At 40.9% G+C, this 17,748-nt stretch overlaps 1 protein-coding gene across 4 annotated transcripts in view; it reads left to right on the forward strand.

Annotated features, from left to right (window-relative positions):
• Positions 1–17,748, forward strand: part of MAP3K4 (mitogen-activated protein kinase kinase kinase 4) — a 110,871-nt gene that overhangs the window by 71,369 nt on the left and 21,754 nt on the right. For 2 of the 4 annotated variants that reach the window (XM_041742799.1, XM_041742801.1), the window contains exons 5-15: positions 509–655; positions 5,533–5,690; positions 7,735–7,851; positions 9,551–9,650; positions 9,752–9,835; positions 10,961–11,227; positions 12,461–12,610; positions 14,548–14,709; positions 15,166–15,299; positions 15,937–16,015; positions 16,746–16,824. In XM_041742799.1, the coding sequence (XP_041598733.1) occupies positions 509–655; positions 5,533–5,690; positions 7,735–7,851; positions 9,551–9,650; positions 9,752–9,835; positions 10,961–11,227; positions 12,461–12,610; positions 14,548–14,709; positions 15,166–15,299; positions 15,937–16,015; positions 16,746–16,824 (1,477 nt within the window). The remainder of the gene's footprint in view (positions 1–508; positions 656–5,532; positions 5,691–7,734; positions 7,852–9,550; positions 9,651–9,751; positions 9,836–10,960; positions 11,228–12,460; positions 12,611–14,547; positions 14,710–15,165; positions 15,300–15,936; positions 16,016–16,745; positions 16,825–17,748) is intronic. The other 2 variants (XM_041742800.1, XM_041742802.1) reach the window with 1 other exon arrangement.

Consider the following 17,748-nt stretch of genomic DNA (forward strand, 5'->3'; position numbering starts at 1 on the left):
TGATTAAAGGCTTTTGATGGTAAAGACCACAAATCACTGTAGTTGCTATGCTAAATCATTTCAAAGATTGTCATGCTCTGTGGCATGTAAGTTTATGTGAATCAGTATTGTGTTTTTGGACAGAAATCATCAGTTTCATTAGAAGATTTTTCTCTCCTATCCCTTGTCTTATATAACGCAAACTAGTAGAGAAATAGATCTTTCTCCATGGGATTTATTTTCTATGTAAATGTATTTATAGGGGAATATATTTTCACAAATCAGTATTTGCCTGGATGATGTTTTCTGTGTGTATGTGTATTGCTGCTATAATGTTAGCTACTTTTATTTTCACTATTCTGTTCTTAAACAAGACTCCTAAGGTATTTATATAAACTGAACTGATAAAGAATTGGAAAATACTTGAGGACTTTCAGAGGTTTTGAGGATTAAGAGGAAGGTGTGTGAAACTGCCAGATGATGTGGTGAGGGTGTGTGCAGTGACAGAGCTTGTGCCCATCTCCTGCAGCTGGTGAGGGAGTGTAAAGAGGTGCTAAAGGGCGGCCTTCTGATGAAGCAGTACTACCAGTTCATGCTGCACGAGGTGCTGGCCGACCTGCAGAAGACCGACTGCAACATCGATGCCTTTGAGGAGGACCTGCACAAAATGCTGATGGTGAGACCCATGGGGGTTGGCCATCCTTGTGTGTGCGTGCATGAGAGAGAGAGAGAGCAAGAGAGATAGAGAGCCAGTGAGGGAGGGGGGCAACATTTCTTTAACCTGATTTTTTTCATCTAGTATTGGATTAAATTTGTTTCTCCTAAATCCTCAGTGGTCTTTATATTAGAATTTTTGACAACTTACCCTAGTTCATTGTTTAACTGTAAGATTCTTCGTACAGCGTAATGGCCCAGAAATGGAGTCCTAGTGTGGTCCTAGTTTATGGAACTGTCTCTCGTCAGCTGTTTCTGTAAGGCCTGCCCGTGCTGGGACTGGGAAGGCAGTAGTGAGCAGTAAGGGCTTCTTATTCTGCTGGGACCTGGGCGTGTTAGAGAATTGCACCTGCGTGCCGCGTGCCAGGGTGGAATTCTGCTGGGGTGCCATGGTGACTTGGAGACGGTCTTCTAAACTAGCCTTGGGGGCATCTGGGAGCTCTTACCCCAAGTCAGGACTTAGCTGAGGAACCTCGCGCGCATTGGAGAGATTGTAAATACTGTGATCTGGCAGGAGCAGACTTACTTTGATCTCTTCCCTAGAGGAGCTCCCCCAGGCTTCTCACACCACATGTTGTGCTTACTTGTGCTTGTTAACCTCTGTCCTTTTGCTCATATTACTCCCTTCTGGTAGACATGTCCCTTTTCCTTATCTACCCAGTTAAGACTTCCTTGCAACTTTTACTTTTCCCTGGAAAGCTCTATCTGACAACTTCAACCTAATGTGCACTTAGCTGTACCTCCCGTGCACTCTCAGGGCAGCTGTTCTCAGCATTCCCCTACTGGCCTGGAAGCTTTGTAAGCCAGGGGCTGTGGCTTGAAGTTATCTTGTCTTTCATCATGCCTGGCAGAGTATTAGTATAGGCAAATATGGGTTGGATTCATTAGAGTATATGTGCAGATGATTGTGTCATGTGGCAGGTCAATGAAACAATGTAAGAATGACAATGCTCATGGGCATGTTATTTTTGGAATGTTTTCAAGACATGTGTTGTGTGATACTTCACTGTATCCTGCCTCGGGATGGCTGCAGCACCTCCAGAGAGCATCCCCACTTTTTAGGTTAGAAGGAAGGAAAAAGAGCAAAAGGGAAAAAGTGTCCTTGCCAGCTCAGTGCAAAACAGGGAGAGCTTTCCTGGAAGCCATGCCCAACAGGTTTCCCCTGTGTTGTATTGGCCAGACCTGTTTGCATGCCTCTTGACTGAGTGGAGACTGGAGATTCAAATATTTAGCTTTCTAGCCTCTATCATAGAAGGATAGAAAGAAGAACGAGGGTAGCATTGGGACTTGTAATATCTAACATATTAGAAATAATTTTGAGTTCGAAATGATTTCCTAATTGGGGAGAATGCATAAAAGACCAGAGAGTGTAAAATGTGGCTACGTTTTGAAATACCATATATTTCTTATGTCAGAAGAGTCTTTATCATTGGAAAGTCATGGTAAAAAAAACAAAAGCAGATTATTTTCTCTCTCTCTCAGTGGATGGTTAAAGCAGGAGTTTAAAAAGACAAAAAGTGCTTTGCTGTATTTGGTGGTTTTATAAAGGCATGCATGGCACCCTTTAGCATGCAGTCACTGAGGCAGGAAGGAAGAGAATCAGGCAGGTGAACTGTGCCCTCCAGGTCCTTAAACTTCAGTGTCTGTAGCGTATCTGTGGGCCATCTGAAGTGCAGGGTAAGTGAAGTACTCCTTAGAGCTACAATTAATCCCCATAATTTCACAGATGAAGAGCTAGAAATTACCAGTGATTTTAAAATTGTATGCTTGATGGCTAATGGCAGGGGCATGTTTTGAAAACTGGAGGAACCCAAACAAAATCAGTGATTTTGTTAGGAAGGGGGGAAAGAATGGCCTTTCAAAAGTCAATCACATTATGTGTACCACAATACCCTTCTCTTGAAACTCGCCAAAAACAATGAAGAAAGAAATTCCATGTTCAGTAGAGGACGAAATTGGCTACACTGCTCTCTTCTCCTTCCTGACCAAAATACTGTTATATTTGCCTTGAAATTTGGGCTGAAATGAGGGTGAGTACAAGCTCTGAATATCTCATAGCCCAGATAGGAATATCTGGGGGTGTGAACAGTCAGGAGAGAGGCAGGAGGAGTCCCTGTAGAGGACTTGTTGGTGGCAGATCTGCAAGACAGGGGAACAAAAGTAGAGACACTTCTGCTGTCTGAACGTAGCTTGCTAACTGAGAAGGACTGCCGAATGAGAGCCTCATAGGGTAAGAGGAGGAGTGGTTAGCAGGTCGTGATGCAGAATGTGTGTGACTTTGGGGCTTTGCTCTGTGTTACATCATCATCCTGACTTGGAAAACCTAAGCACATATACGTGCAGGTCCAGGGCTTAACTTGGCAAGTGTTTGAGGCAACAAACCACATTGAAGCTTATAAACGGTGTTATTAGCACATTTCTGTGGTGCTGGCCTTAGAAATAATCAAAACCTAAACATGATAGAGATGTAGGAACATGTGATAGACACAAGGAAACTACCTAAAAAGAATGAAAATGTGAAAATGATGAGCAAGATGATGATAGTTGTGGAAGAATTAGAAGGAGAGAGCCGAGATGTGCACAGCTGGTGTTTCCCGCAGAGGCTGGGCTTGGGCAGTGGGGTTAATAGGGAAGGCTATGGGTTTAGTGAGGTTTTTAAATTGAACTTACTAGAGATCATTTGAATGCCTTTGGGACTTGTTCAGGGAAAGAGATGAATAGAATTCTATGCATATCAGAGAAGAGGGAAATTGATAGTGTGAGCTTCCTTAGATGCCATGAGGAGGTGGGTCTCCAAACACAAGTATTGAGACTGGGAGGAAGCTCAGCTTGGCCATTGCTCAAAAGGGAAGATCGGCATGTCATATATGGGTGTGCATTTTTGGTATTGAGAAGATGAGGGATTTTATATCTAATACTTTTTTTTCCTTTGTTAGAAGGGGTGAGATAAGTAAGGGTAGGCATTGGCCATTTGACAAAAATGGAGGTGTTTCAAACTGTGGCTGTAGGGAGAAAGAGAATGGGCTGAGTGGAGGTATAAATATTACCGGAAATGTACACCATGTGGTTGGGATTACAATATGTAGAGCAGTGGCTCCTCCCTGTCCTGTGACACTCATCACCTTGAGTTGTGGGTGTGGTGAATGGGCTCTTTGGACTCATCATGCTTTGGGGTTTGGCAGGCAGTGAGCTGAAAAGGAAGGGAGAGGTGGCAGGGTGTGGGGTGGCAGCAGCAGTGAGTGGACAGGGTGACGGTGTGGGCTGTAAGCTGATTAAGGAGGAACAGGGGTGGAGGAAAGGGGATGACCTGGAGAGAGAAGAGAAACTCGGGGCCTGGAGTTCAAATAAGGTTTAAATGAGAGAACAGTCACTGTGGTGGTAGTTGAACAGAAAACTGGGAGCAGGAGATGAGGTTTTAGAATCAGTCTATTTGGATCGATGATTTGAGGCCTAGAGATTCTTCTGTAATGACAAGAACGGGGGCGAATCACCGTGTGTGGTGGCTGAGCCTGGGGCGGAGAGAAGACTATGTCAGATGTCAGAGTGTGATGGAGGAGGACAGGCAGCTGGAAATCAGTAGGTGACAGTGTGTGGAGAGGGTTCGATTGTATGTCTGATGACGCAAATCTTAAAGGGGCAGATATTTCTTTTGTTTTGGTTTTAAGTAAGAACATAAGAGCAGTGGTTTGAAGAGAGCAGTGATGTACATGAGGATGGCAACTGCGTGCAGCCCTCGGGCTGTAAGAGAAAAGTGCAGTCCTCAGGAGATGGCCAGATTTAAGGAAGGCCAGGGAGAGGAAGTGGCACTCTGAGAAGCCAAAGGAAAGTCCTGGCCTCATATTTAAAGGATTTATTTCATTTGGCAAAGATGATGGTAGATCTGTAAGTTGTGGGTTCCACTTCCACATATGCAGACCCCAGACTGCAGATTCCCACCACAAAGCCAGGCAGGCGGAGGCCCAGAAGCATCCAAAGACACAACAGAAGAGTTTTCTTGAAATAAAGATCTAAGGTTTGCGTACTGAAAGTTAGTACTGGATTTCAGAAAGCATTCATTCCAGTGAACCCTGAGATGTAGCTTGGTGAGGTCACTGAGATCCAGGATTAGATCCAGAATCCTGTGAACCTCCAAGGAGAGAAAAGGCAAGGCAGCTCAGGGTGTAAGGCGAGCAGGGACAGCGGGAGGCAAGGCCGGTGTCATGGTTCTTCGTTCAAACAACACACAACATTCGAAGGTGGAGTAATACCTTAAACGTCCCAGGGCAGAGAACTTAGGAATGAGAAGGCTGTTGTCGTTAGGACTTACGGTAGATACAAACTGGGTATTTTGATTAGAAATCATAATTTATATGTCAGAAATCTTGAAAAAAAAACAATGTCATAAAAATCTGGGTGTCAGGAAGGGATAGTAGGGAAAAGTGTACTCATTTCTTCTCAAGGAAGATGCTGTCTAAAGTTAAAATAAGCAGTTACACAAGTAAAGATCCAAACCTCTTAAAGGAATAGTGTTCACAGTATGTTAATAATGAACATTTCTGGGTGCTATTATTTTGATTCATTTTATAAGTTTTATGTACATTGTGAACATTTTATTTTCTTGGTAATTTACAGAGATTGTAAATAATGGGTTAAATTGCCGGGGAGTTGAGTTGTGCAGTTGAAGAGAGATCTTCGATCAGACAGCAGTACTGTGACTCTTGCTTCTCTCCGTGCTGCATGCCTCAGTGTCCGCCTACACCTGGCCCTTCTGATGTGTCGTTTCTGGGTTGACAGAGGTGAAGGTTGGGAGCTGCTGGCTTCTGTTGTCAGATGTCTCCCATTGTGTTTTTGTATTTTCAGGTGTATTTTGATTACATGAGAAGCTGGATCCAAATGCTGCAGCAGTTACCTCAAGCATCCCATAGTCTAAAAAACCTGTTAGAAGAAGAGTGGAATTTCACCAAAGAAATAACCCATTACATCCGGGGAGGAGAAGCCCAGGCTGGAAAACTTTTCTGGTAGGAGCCCTTGTGCCCCTGAGCTGCCTGCTTCCCCCAGGCCTGTTTGGTTGTGTGAATGTGACAACCAGTTGTGTGCGTGTGTGCATCTCCTAGGGCCCGGTTGCCACCTGGGGACATTTGGCAACGTCTGGAGACAGTTTTGACTGTGGTGAGGGGAGGCCCCACTGCTTTGAGCCCACTTGCATGGCTGCAGGCGCTCTCCAAGGAGTCTCTCTATTTGGCTCCTCTGTCCCTTTGGTCTGTTCTCAAGGCCGCAGCCAGAGTGATCTTGTTAAAATGCACATCAGAGCATTTTCTCCTCTGTTCCAACTACTCCACGGCTTCCCTTCTTCCTCAGGAAAAGTGAGAGTGCCCGAATGTGGCCCATCAGGTGGGCATAGTCTGACTTGTCACTGCATTTCTGTCCTCTTCTGCTAGGCTCTCCTGGGCTTACCGCACAGCTGCAGGGGCTTCTCCATTGTGTTCCCAGGCTGAGCACACTTGTACTTGAGGTCCTTTGCACGTGCTGGTCGCTCTACTCTTCCCTAGTTACACTCCCCCCAATTACTTTGATGACCTGTTTTGTACTCCCTTTAGGTCTTTAAGTGTCACCTTCTTTAAAATGGAAATTCCTACTCATGGGGTCCATCTTCATTCCCTTTCCTTTATTTCTCTCCATAGCACTTAACAATATCTGAATTATATCTTTTCCTTTTTTACTTTATTTTTTTGTTTTTTCCTCTGTTCATTGGAGGGATTTTTATCTATTCTGCTCACTGCTGCTTGGTATATAACATATACTCAGTATATGTGGAGTAAACTCTTCGTGGATATCCTTGTATACTACTGTTCTTGAAGATGGGTTTGTGGGACACCTGGATGGTCTGCCTTCAGCTCAGGTCCTGATTCCTGGGTTTTGGGTCCTGCGTCAGGCTCCCTGCTCCCTCTGCCTCTCCCTTTGCTCATGCTCTTTTTCTCTATCTCCCTCACTTGCTCTCGCTTTTTCTCAAATAAAATCTTTAAAAAAGAGAGAGAGAATGCGTTTGTAATCAGGTCACTTACCCACTGGTTACTTTTGAAGCCTGGCCTCTTTGCCCACCAATCGAAGGTCAGGCAGTTAGGGCGACACACACGGCCTTCCTCATCATGGCCCCAGCTTGCTGTCTCAGTCTTACCCCACCACCCTGTATGCCTTTCAGATTGTGCAATTTCTTTTCACAACTAGGCCTCTTACTTAACTCATCTTCATGCCTTTAGATCATATTCATTGTTCTTCCTCAACTGCCCTTCCTCTCCCGACTGAGCCCCTCTTCCCACTACCATTCACCACTCACCACTCACTGCTCTGCATCGCCTGCGGGCCCAGTGTAGCCAGGCCTTCTGCTGAGTTTGGCCTCTGTCCAGCCCTCTGACACTGTCTGTATGCATACCTGCTCTCTTTCACTAGATAGAAGCTCTTTTCCTTGAGCAAAGTGGTCAGTAAGCTGCTGTTGAATCTTGACTACACTCATTTAGATTTGTTGTACACACTTGGATTTACATTTTAAGCCCATAGTTAGATTACATACTCAATGAGAAGCATCAGCTGTGTGAGACATGTCATGTTGATGGACTATGAAAAGCTAATTGTGGGGGAAATTTGGAAAAACAGTTGTATTTAAGAAATTCACTTTGTTTTCTTATGCTATCGTTTAGTTTATTAAGCTTTTAAGAACATCTTGTAGATATATGTTTGAGGCTATTTTATACCATTTTGGACATTTAAGATGAAAATTACACTTATATAATAATTACATAGCTGCTTTGAATATAGTTTAAGATTTTAAAGTTTATGATAAAACTGTGGATATAGAACAAAGATAGGTACCTACCCTTAATGGGAGAGCTCCTCTTTTTCACGTTCATCATGATTTTATAGTAAAAGAAAATTCTGTTACTGATTTTCAGACTATTAAAACAGTAGCTGACCCTTTCAGTGACCCTTTCGGTGTCCTATTCGAGAAGTAGAATGAGTGAGGACCATTTTTCTTCCCTGATTTACATTCCTGTTCTTGTTCTCTAGTGACATTGCAGGGATGCTGCTGAAGTCAACAGGGAGTTTTTTAGAGTTCGGCTTGCAGGAGAGCTGTGCAGAGTTCTGGACCAGCGCTGACGACTCCAATGCCTCAGACGAAATAAGGTGCAGCCTCACTCCTTCTCTTCTCCTTCCTTATTTCACTGACTTCTGCTCATGGCGATGAGCCCAGAATGGGCTCTGAACAGAAATTCAACCGTGTTAGGAATTTCCATAGTAGACCTGAAGACTTCTCTTCATTACTATCTTACATTTTTATGTCTTACTTATTACTTAGGGTTTTCTATGAAATTTTCTTTGAAGATGAACTTAGAATTTAGTTAGCTTAATGAAAATAGTGTCTTTAGAAAAAGGGAGGGAGAGTGTAAGTTAACTAAAAATGAGTATACAGAATTCGTCTCTGTGAGAAATGTATACAGAATTCTCTGTGAGAATTAGAGAAATGTCTCTAATTAAATAATTATGTTTCTGCCACACACACCCCCCGACTCCCCATAGCATATGACATTTATGATACTTGGCATGTTGTTACTGTTTCTATGCGTGGCTTATTCCTTCTGTTAAACTTTAAGCTTGAGTACATGAATCTATGGCTTATGCATCTATTGCATTTCCTTCACTTCTGTTAGATAGTATTCAGCTTGGATCAGGTTAAATTGCTGTTTTTTGGCAATATCAGCCATATTTTGTGGCCAATTACTAGTGATATCATATGATTCAACCTTAGGAAATATTCAGGGGGAACTGACTTCTCTAGAGCTGAAATGTTTTCTCTCACCATCCAAAATTTGATGAAAAACACATTTTGGGTTTCAGAACACCTGAGATGTTATCATGCCAGGGTTAAAGCAGAAGTGTCCTCACAGGGATCCCTGGGTGGCGCAGCGGTTCGGCGCGTGCCTTTGGCCCAGGGCGCGATCCTGGAGACCCGGGATCGAATCCCACATCAGGCTCCCGGTGCATGGAGCCTGCTTCTCCCTCCGCCTGTGTCTCTGCCTCTCTCTCTCTCTCTCTGTGACTATCATAAATAAATAATAAAAAAAAAAAAAAAAAAAAAGAAGTGTCCTCACAGATTCTTACCTGGGACAATGTTCAATAGCTGAGGATCAAAATGAGTCAGTTTGTAGAAGGTCCTGCAGTTTTGAGTGCTAACACAATGGATTCAGAATAAGCAGGGAAAATTGGAGATCTAGATGGTGAACTAGAGAACAGTTCTGATGATGCTCTGATTGTTTACTAGAGATGGATCTAAAAAGTAGGCTCATGTGCAGTGGTATGATGGGGCTGGCTCATCCTGGCTCCAGAGAGCAAAAGTGCTATTGCACACATCTCTTCAGTCATTGTTCAGTGCTGTCACACTGGTAACCTGCAGGCAGGGACGATGGAGCCTATACACCCCCAAAAATCACCAAACACCACATACGATAGTTCTTTGAGGGGAGCCAGTTGTTAAGCATTTACCAGCCTGCCATTGTGTATATTCCTCCTTAGTAAGATTCTGAGCTGGTAGTCAACTTAAGAACTTTATTTCAAACTCCAAGAAGTTATTATAAGGAAATCTTTAGAAAATTAAGTTTACTGTTATTTGCATGTTATTGTATGTGCCTTACTTATTTGAACAATACAAATGGTTTCTAAAAACCACAAGAGAGCAAGCTTCTGAATATTTCAAATACATTTTCAATAATTGCTTTTTCCCATTTTTTTCAGTCTTTATTAATATGATTTGGAATTTGCTTCATCCTTATTTCTATTTCTTGATATACTCTAATGTACCCTAACTGGATTTCAATCATCTTTGCAGGAGATCTGTTATAGAGATCAGTCGAGCTCTGAAGGAGCTTTTTCACGAAGCTAGAGAAAGAGCCTCCAAGGCGCTTGGATTTGCTAAAATGTTGAGAAAGGTGAGTTCACAATCCTGATTGATTTTTACAATTTTTTCTTTTATCTTATTATTTTTTTTAAAGTTAACCCTAAAGAAGTTTCTTTGTAACTGTGATTCTAGGACCTGGAAATAGCAGCAGAGTTCATACTTTCAGCCCCCATTAGAGACCTTCTGGATGTTCTGAAATCAAAGCAGTATGTTAAGGTAAATATTAAAGATGGTGTAATTGGAATATTTTGCTTTTCCTGGAAAATTTTCTCTTAATGATCCAGATAGTAAATTTTGCAGGCTTTGCTGGTGATATATTGATTCCAGTGATAAGACTTTCTCATAATTTTTCAGTGAAATCACCAGAAAAACAAACTTTTTCATACTTACTAACTTGCTTATAGAATGCAAATAAAGTAATCAAATATTTACTCGTACTAATATTAGTTATATGTATTTAAAATAATGTATCTAAAATAGTGCAAAATAATGAAATAATCATTGATTTTTTTAAAAAAGATTTTATTCATTTATTTGAGAGCTTGAGAGAGCGAGAGAGCATGATGGAGGGGGGTGGGGAGAGCAGCAGAGGGAGAATCAGCCCTCCTGCTGAGCAGGGAGCCTGACTTGGGGCTCCGTCCCAGGATCCCGGGGATCATGACCTGAGCTCAGATGCTTAACTGGCTGAGCCCCCCAGTTGCCTCTGATAATTGATTTTTAAGTAGTAGTTTTGTTTTTTACCTTTACATTTCCTGAAAGAGTTCAGGCTTTTTACAGGACCTTCTGCCATCAGTGCCCTGCTCATCACTAGAGCTCCTTTTTGAGTCCTTATCTTTGCTCCACCATTAAAGTTATTTGAGTTTCAGTGCTTGTAGATTCTCTGTATGATACTGTTACTGGAGATTTTATCCCACCTGTACTTATATGTGATTTGCACAATCCTTATTAAAATGATCTTTAAAAGGCTTCTTGTGATCCCCCACCAAGAATGATTAGCGAATCCATATTTGTCTTTTTACCAAGTCAGATGACTTTCCATAATTATCACAAAGTAGCATCAATTGAGGTCGTTTCAGGCTGGCATTCCTCCTCTGAAGGGTATTTTCTTGCTTATTGACAATAAAATAGAGGATTGCCCACTGGGTGGAGAAGCTCTATCAGGCCTCCAGCACAGCACCCCCGTGCTCTCCCTGACTTCAGTCACATTGGAGTGGGATTCTTGCAGTGCCCTCAACACCTTCTCACACCTGCTTGTCTTTTCCTGGTTTTGTTTATTTTAAATAACATTTTTATAACATGTGACATTCCCTCATCTGAGATTCTGGATCATTTCTTCTGCAGGTACAGATTCCTGGCTTAGAAAACTTGCAAGTGTTTGTTCCAGACACTCTTGCTGAGGAGAAGAACATTATTTTGCAGTTACTCAATGCAGCCGCAGGAAAAGATTGCTCGAAAGAGTCAGATGATGTACTGATTGATGCCTATCTGTTGCTAACCAAGCAGAGTGATCGTGCTCGGGATTCAGAGGATAGTTGGGCCTCATGGGAAGCGCGACCTGTCAAAATTGTGCCTCAGGTCGAGACCGTCGACACCCTAAGAAGCATGCAGGTATGTGTCACTGCCAGTTCCTGTAGCCATTGCTCACATCCCTGTGTTGAAGTGGTATTAGTTACTAAAAAAAAAATTGTTAGCAGCCCCTGAGTGATTGGTTTAGTTGCCATAGTCATCTCAAGTGTGGGCTTCTCAAGAATAGGCCTCAATGTTTTAGTAATTTTGTATTACAACTTGTACTAAGATATTCCTTCAAATTCTATAAGTATATTAAATTATATTGGAATATTTGAAATACATCTGTACGTAGTTAAGCTGTAATCAGTATACTCATGATCTAAAAGGAATTATCGCCCTCATTTAATTTGTAATTCAGAAATCCTCCTTCTTCGAGCACTGTGGTTTACCTGGTGTTAGTTAACACTGTGTAGTAAAGGCTGTTACCTGCCTACCCTACAGAGATCCCATGATGGTTTGTAGAGCTCGTTAATTAAAATCTTTAAGAAGTCTTCTCATTCTCTCTGTGCTCACTCCGGACGTTGGTGGTGAGTGCTCATATACACCTCAGACTCAGCCTGCCCAGAGCTGAACACCCTGGCTTCCTGTCCTTTTGGCTTCACGTGACCCACTCCTCCACTTGTGCTCCCTGTCTCAGAGAATGGTGCTCTGTCCACTCAGTTGTTTAAGCCAGAATGTGACAATCAACAGAAATTCTTTTACCCTTCCAGGTCATCACCAGCCCTCACACCCAAAGCATTTCTGGGAAATGACACTCTCTCTGCTGTCCAGAGCCACTGCCAGGGTCAGACTTTGTCATCCTGTCCTGACCTCTTGCAGTGTCACACTTAGTTTCCCTGCTTCCAGCCTCACCTGCCCTCTCTCAAAGCCTGTGTGTGTGTGTGTGTGTGTGTGTGTGTGTGTGTGTGTCTTTGGATACTTGGAAAATGACGTTATAATATATAACTGATCACATCACACACTCTTCTATGCAGACTCCTACAGTGACTCACTGTCACTTAAAAGGAAAAAAATAATAAAGTCTTGTTTTCTTCTGTTTCATGGAAGGCCACTCATCTCACCCTCTCTTATTCCTGCATTTTCCAGCTTCATAGGCTGCTCCGACACACGCACACACACACGCACATACACATATACTGCTGCAGGAGTACTGAGCTACTGGTAGCCCTGATGAGGTTGGCATTGTTCTGGACTAAGGATTGAGCTAGAATGGGAAACAGTAAGTGGATCTGATTTTCCAGAATTAAGCCCTGTGCTTAATTCTCCTCCCAGGTGGATAATCTTTTACTAGTTGTCATGCAGTCTGCACATCTCACCATCCAGAGAAAAGCTTTCCAGCAGTCCATCGAAGGACTCATGACTCTCCGCCAGGAGCAGACGTCCAGTCAGCCGGTCATCGCCAGAGCTTTACAGCAGTTAAAAGTATGTCGCTGCCACCTCCGCCTGAGCCCCTTGGTTTTAGTGTGGAAGGGTCTGTGTGCTACAGTGTCATATCAACCGAGGAACCCAAAGTCTTACAAGGTCCTCACCATTCTTCCTCTTCCCAATAAACATTGTCCCATGTCTTCACTAAAGACTTCCCAGATCTGTCTTGGAACCATAAAGTGTTAGAATTGGAAGGGATAGAAATTTGACCAGTTATGTGACTTCTGAGTGGCCACATGGTTGGTTAGCAGCCTACCGAGAATTTAGATCTCTTTACTCCTCATCCAGGTTTCTTTCTTTTTTAGCAATGACAAGTATTTGCTAGAGGTACTTCCATATATATATCAGTAATGTGTAATCTAAAAGAAAATTTATTTTTTTCTTTTATTTAACTGATAATTCAGTAAAATTAAATGTAGTAGAGACAGCCGGTTGTAGACAGGCACTAGCCCTTCGAAGTTCAGGGCAAGCCAGAGCCTCACCTTCTTTTCCCATTATCTCCTGTTTTCACTACCCCTACCTGGCCTTCTGCTCATTGGGCTTTGGTCTGATCTGCACTTTTCTACAGGCCATCAGTTATGCCTTCATCACAGTAAGGCTTGACTTCTTGAAGAAGCAGCAGTTCTTGAAACTATAAGTAGTTTGATATGCCTTGTTTCTTCTGTCAGTCTGATTTGTCTCATTTGCCTAGAAACTCTCTCGTCGGTTGCCATCCCACTCGAATACCAGTGCAGCAGACTGTTCTTTCAGTTTAAATCAGTGAACTCCAGGGAGTGCAAAATTATATACGATATTGATTATTCTTGAGCTTAAGGAATTTACAGTGGATTGAGTATGACCTGAAGTGTGACACTGAAGTACTGAGAAGGGAGATGCTAGATCCTCCTGGTCACATCTGGAAGCTGCCACCATGGGGGCATTTTAGCTTGGAGGATTTCAGAAGATACAAACTGGGAAGGAACATTTGGGCATTGGCGTCCCTGGGTCAGGGTGCTGGGACTGGTCACTGAATATCAAATAGTCTGACTTTACTAGACCTTGATATGTACAGTGGAAAGTCATGGGAGTTAACGCTGGTAAAATCAGGTGGGCAAAAATCAGGCTATTGAGAGATTTGGGATTTTATTTTTTCGAAGCCACATCAAATAGTTGAAGATCTAGGGAGAATAGTTTGGTAATTTAGGGTATTACCAGTGGAGACCATTGTGTACATACACGTGTGTGTAAGAGTGAGTGGAAGGGGATCCAATTTGGAGTGATCGTAGTCCTGTTTAGGGAGACAACAGTGTGAACTAGGGCAGGGATTTCCAGCCTCTGCAGCATTGACATTTTGGGTCAATAATTCTTTGTTTTGGGGGAAGTTGTCCTATTTTGTAGGATGTTTAGCAGCATTTATGGTCTCTACACCATAGATGCCAGTAGATTTCACCCCCTATCTCCCTAGGTTTGGACAACCAAAATAGATATTGCCAATGTCCCCTTGGCAGAAGGGGGTAAAATCAACCCCAACTGAGAACCCCTGAACCTAGGGAGTGGCAGGGAGCTAAGAGGACAATACAGAGTCTTCCTGTTAGATTGAAATCATACTTTAGCAACCACCCAGGGGAAAAAAGCAGCTAGTGGTTGATACGCAAAATATTGAATGAAAGCATCTATTTAAAGGCCACATAGTCATTAGGCATTATTATTGTAAGTGGATTTTTTCTCTTTTATTTCATAAGATGTTAAAGAATATCTAATACAAATAAAGATGAAAATAATGAATAAATAAATAATACATTTCCTTTATTTTTGAATAACCAAAATAAGTATGACCAAAATATATTGCAATGATTGTTAATGTCTGTGATGATGAGAGAAATCTTCCTCTATAATATAGTTAACTATTAAGTGATTTGCTTTTTTTGGATTAATTATGGTTTGGGACTCTTTAGAATGATGCACTAGAGCTTTGCAACAGAATAAGTGATGCCATTGACCGAGTGGACCACATGTTCACTTCAGAATTTGATGCGGAAGTTGATGAATCAGAGTCTGTCACATTGCAACAGTACTACCGAGAGGCAATGATTCAGGGCTACAACTTTGGGTTCGAGGTAGGTTCAAAATAAGAGGAAACGAACAGTGAACTTCGCAGTTGCTCTGAGGCTTACTTACCAAAAGTATTATGAACCTTGTACAGCAAATCAGATTACTGATTGTAATCACAGCTTAGTCAAGAATGTCGTCTTACCCACTGCTGAGGATCAGAAATTTGGTTTTCTTTGAAATTGTCAGAGTTGCCTAGTTTCTGTTTTGTGCTAACATTAGCTTTCTACTTACATTTTAAAATCTTCTTTAAGAGATACTTAATATCATGAAAGTACATTCGTAATTTGAATTTAGTAAAACATTGGTGAAACTGCATTTTAAGACATAATATTATCTGTAACTCTTTATCCTTTTGAAAATATGTCAATTCCAATTGGAGTTTGCTTTTTGTTTTTAGAAAAATGACATTTTAAACAGATATAGCATTACTTAATTTTGATTTATGCAAAATCTTCTTACAGTATCATAAAGAAGTTGTTCGTTTGATGTCTGGAGAATTTAGACAGAAGATAGGAGACAAATATATAAGCTTTGCCCGGAAATGGATGAACTATGTCCTAACTAAATGTGAGAGTGGTCGAGGTACAAGACCCAGGTAATGACCAAGTAGATGTTTCCTAGAGCTGCAAGTAACTCAGTACTCCTACTGCAGAAAGAGAGAGAGAGAGAGAGAGAGAGAGAGAGAGAGAGTTGGAGCAGCCTGTGAAGCAGGAAAATGGAAGAATAAGTGAGGGATGTGGGATTGATAGTACTGCATTTGTATATTTTATGTGAGATTTCTGAGCAGATGACACAAAAAGGAGCATTTTGAACTCTTCAGTAAAAGAATTTTGCTTTGTTTTGTTTTTAAATGAAACTATTAACCAAAAACTCCGTAATTCTTAGAAAACTTAAAAAAAAAATTGTTCCATAATGAGTGAACTTTAAGGAAGTTCACATTCTCCCTGGACAGGTCTTCCTGATGGCTAATTTTTTTCCCTCCCTCATGAAACTTAAGCCTTTTATGAACATAAATAGAAACAAATTGGTAACCAGTTCCTTTATTAAGAAGCTGTTTGTCCTTTTTTTCTCAAAACACATTGTAAATTTACGCAACCGCAGGCATTTACATAAAGACAAAAAGTGTATTTTTTTAGATGATAATTTTCCAGATTACTTTTCAGTATTGTATAGACTAAAACTACTACAGCGTTTTCTTGGTTTTGTGATTATTGAACTTTCTCATGTAACAGGTGGGCAACCCAAGGTTTTGACTTTCTACAAGCCATTGAACCTGCCTTTATTTCAGCTTTGCCAGAAGATGACTTCTTGGTATGAAATATTCTAGAATTTTTTTTATTAAAGAAATAAGTTGATCACTGTTTCTGATTGTGTATTTTTTAATAGTTGTTTTAAATATTTTTTCATAACTGTAATGATAATGCTGAAAGTTAAAGCACTATTAGCAACATAGTAAGATATTCCACATTCTGTTTTTGTTATAATAGTATTGTTCAACCGACTAAGTCAGTGGCTAGCTGTGAAGCCTGACACTTCCAAAATATTTGTCAGTTTCAGGTTTTATAAAGTGCTGACTTATTAGTTGCTGCTGTTTAACAGTTTAATGAAGAACAAGGATTAACTGTTTTACTTCAGCATGTGTCATTTAAGAGCATGCCAAATGTTAAATATTATCACTGTTATTCCAGGACATTCCATCAGCTCAAAGAGACAATGTTCAACATGTGAATTCAATCATGTTAGCCCCTGAATAGTAGAGACGATTATAGAAGTCCCTTGCTTGTGCACATCATTGCATTATGGGGACTTGAATGCTAATTTGCTCTTATTTATAAAAATTTAATGGTATAAATTATTATTACTTTAAATTATGTGTTGTTTGTGTTTAATTTTATCTTTATACCTATTTTTTTTTCAATGAACTTTGAAAATATTCACTAAGGATAGCATAGCATATTTCTTTTAAATATACTGAAAGCTTAATTTGTGCTATAATTGAGAGAATGCACATTCTTTCCCTTGTCCTTTCCCATTTTCCTAGAGTCTTCAAGCCTTGATGAATGAGTGCATTGGTCATGTGATAGGAAAGCCACACAGTCCTGTTACAGGTTTGTACCTTGGTAAGATGGCAGTTAGAACGTTTCCCCTAGCACCTCCTTGGGCAAGCGCATCATCTTACAGTTGCAGCCACCTGTAGAGAGGTTCTTTAACAATATTCAGGGAGATGACACTGACAGGAATGAGGTGTGTATATGGAGAACTCCAATACTCAGTTCACAGGAAGGTGAAAATGCCAGCACAAGGTATTCACTGCCTGCCAGCAAGTGTTAAACTACACATTTTAATTAATTAATTATTTTTTTGCGCACCAACACTGATTCTGTCCACCCCCTTAAAGTCTCTTCTTCTGGGAAGGAAGGACTTGGATAGATGGCTGGCTGTTAGGGAGCAAGGGCCTTCCTTTCCTGCAGGTGGATGAGTGTGGTCATTCTGCCTCCTTCCTCACCTTTTGATGGAGAATGAGTTTGTTTTATTCTCCACAGCTAAGAATTTCCCGAGCAACAGAGTGTATTCCTAGTTGATTTTACTTAAAAAACTGAACCAAACAAAAAACACAGGTTAACTTGTGTTGTGACATACTTTCATTATAGTTTTCAGTTACAGTTTAGTATACAGTTTTATGGAGTATGTTGAAACTTTAAGACAGAATGTATCAGAAAAAGACTGTGCTTTCCCCCATTCTTGAGATAGTAAATAAAAGGAAAAATGTATTTATATGCAATAAACATCCATATATATAAACTTAGAAATTTTAAAACAGTTTAAATTACACAGAATAAAATAATTCATAAATGGTAAATTTATTGAGCAGGAACTGTATCTTAAAGGTACTTGCTAGCTACAGAAAATTCAGTAGACCAGGTTTTAATGCTTGGTTTCTCTGTTTTTAAAATTCATTCAGTGACTCAGTTTATACCTTTTTTCCCAGGGCTGTTACGAAATGAAAGCATTCACAAAACTCTTTGAACATTTTATATAATATC

This window comes from Vulpes lagopus, chromosome 2, assembly GCF_018345385.1.
Source record: "Vulpes lagopus strain Blue_001 chromosome 2, ASM1834538v1, whole genome shotgun sequence".
NCBI lineage: Eukaryota > Metazoa > Chordata > Mammalia > Carnivora > Canidae > Vulpes > Vulpes lagopus.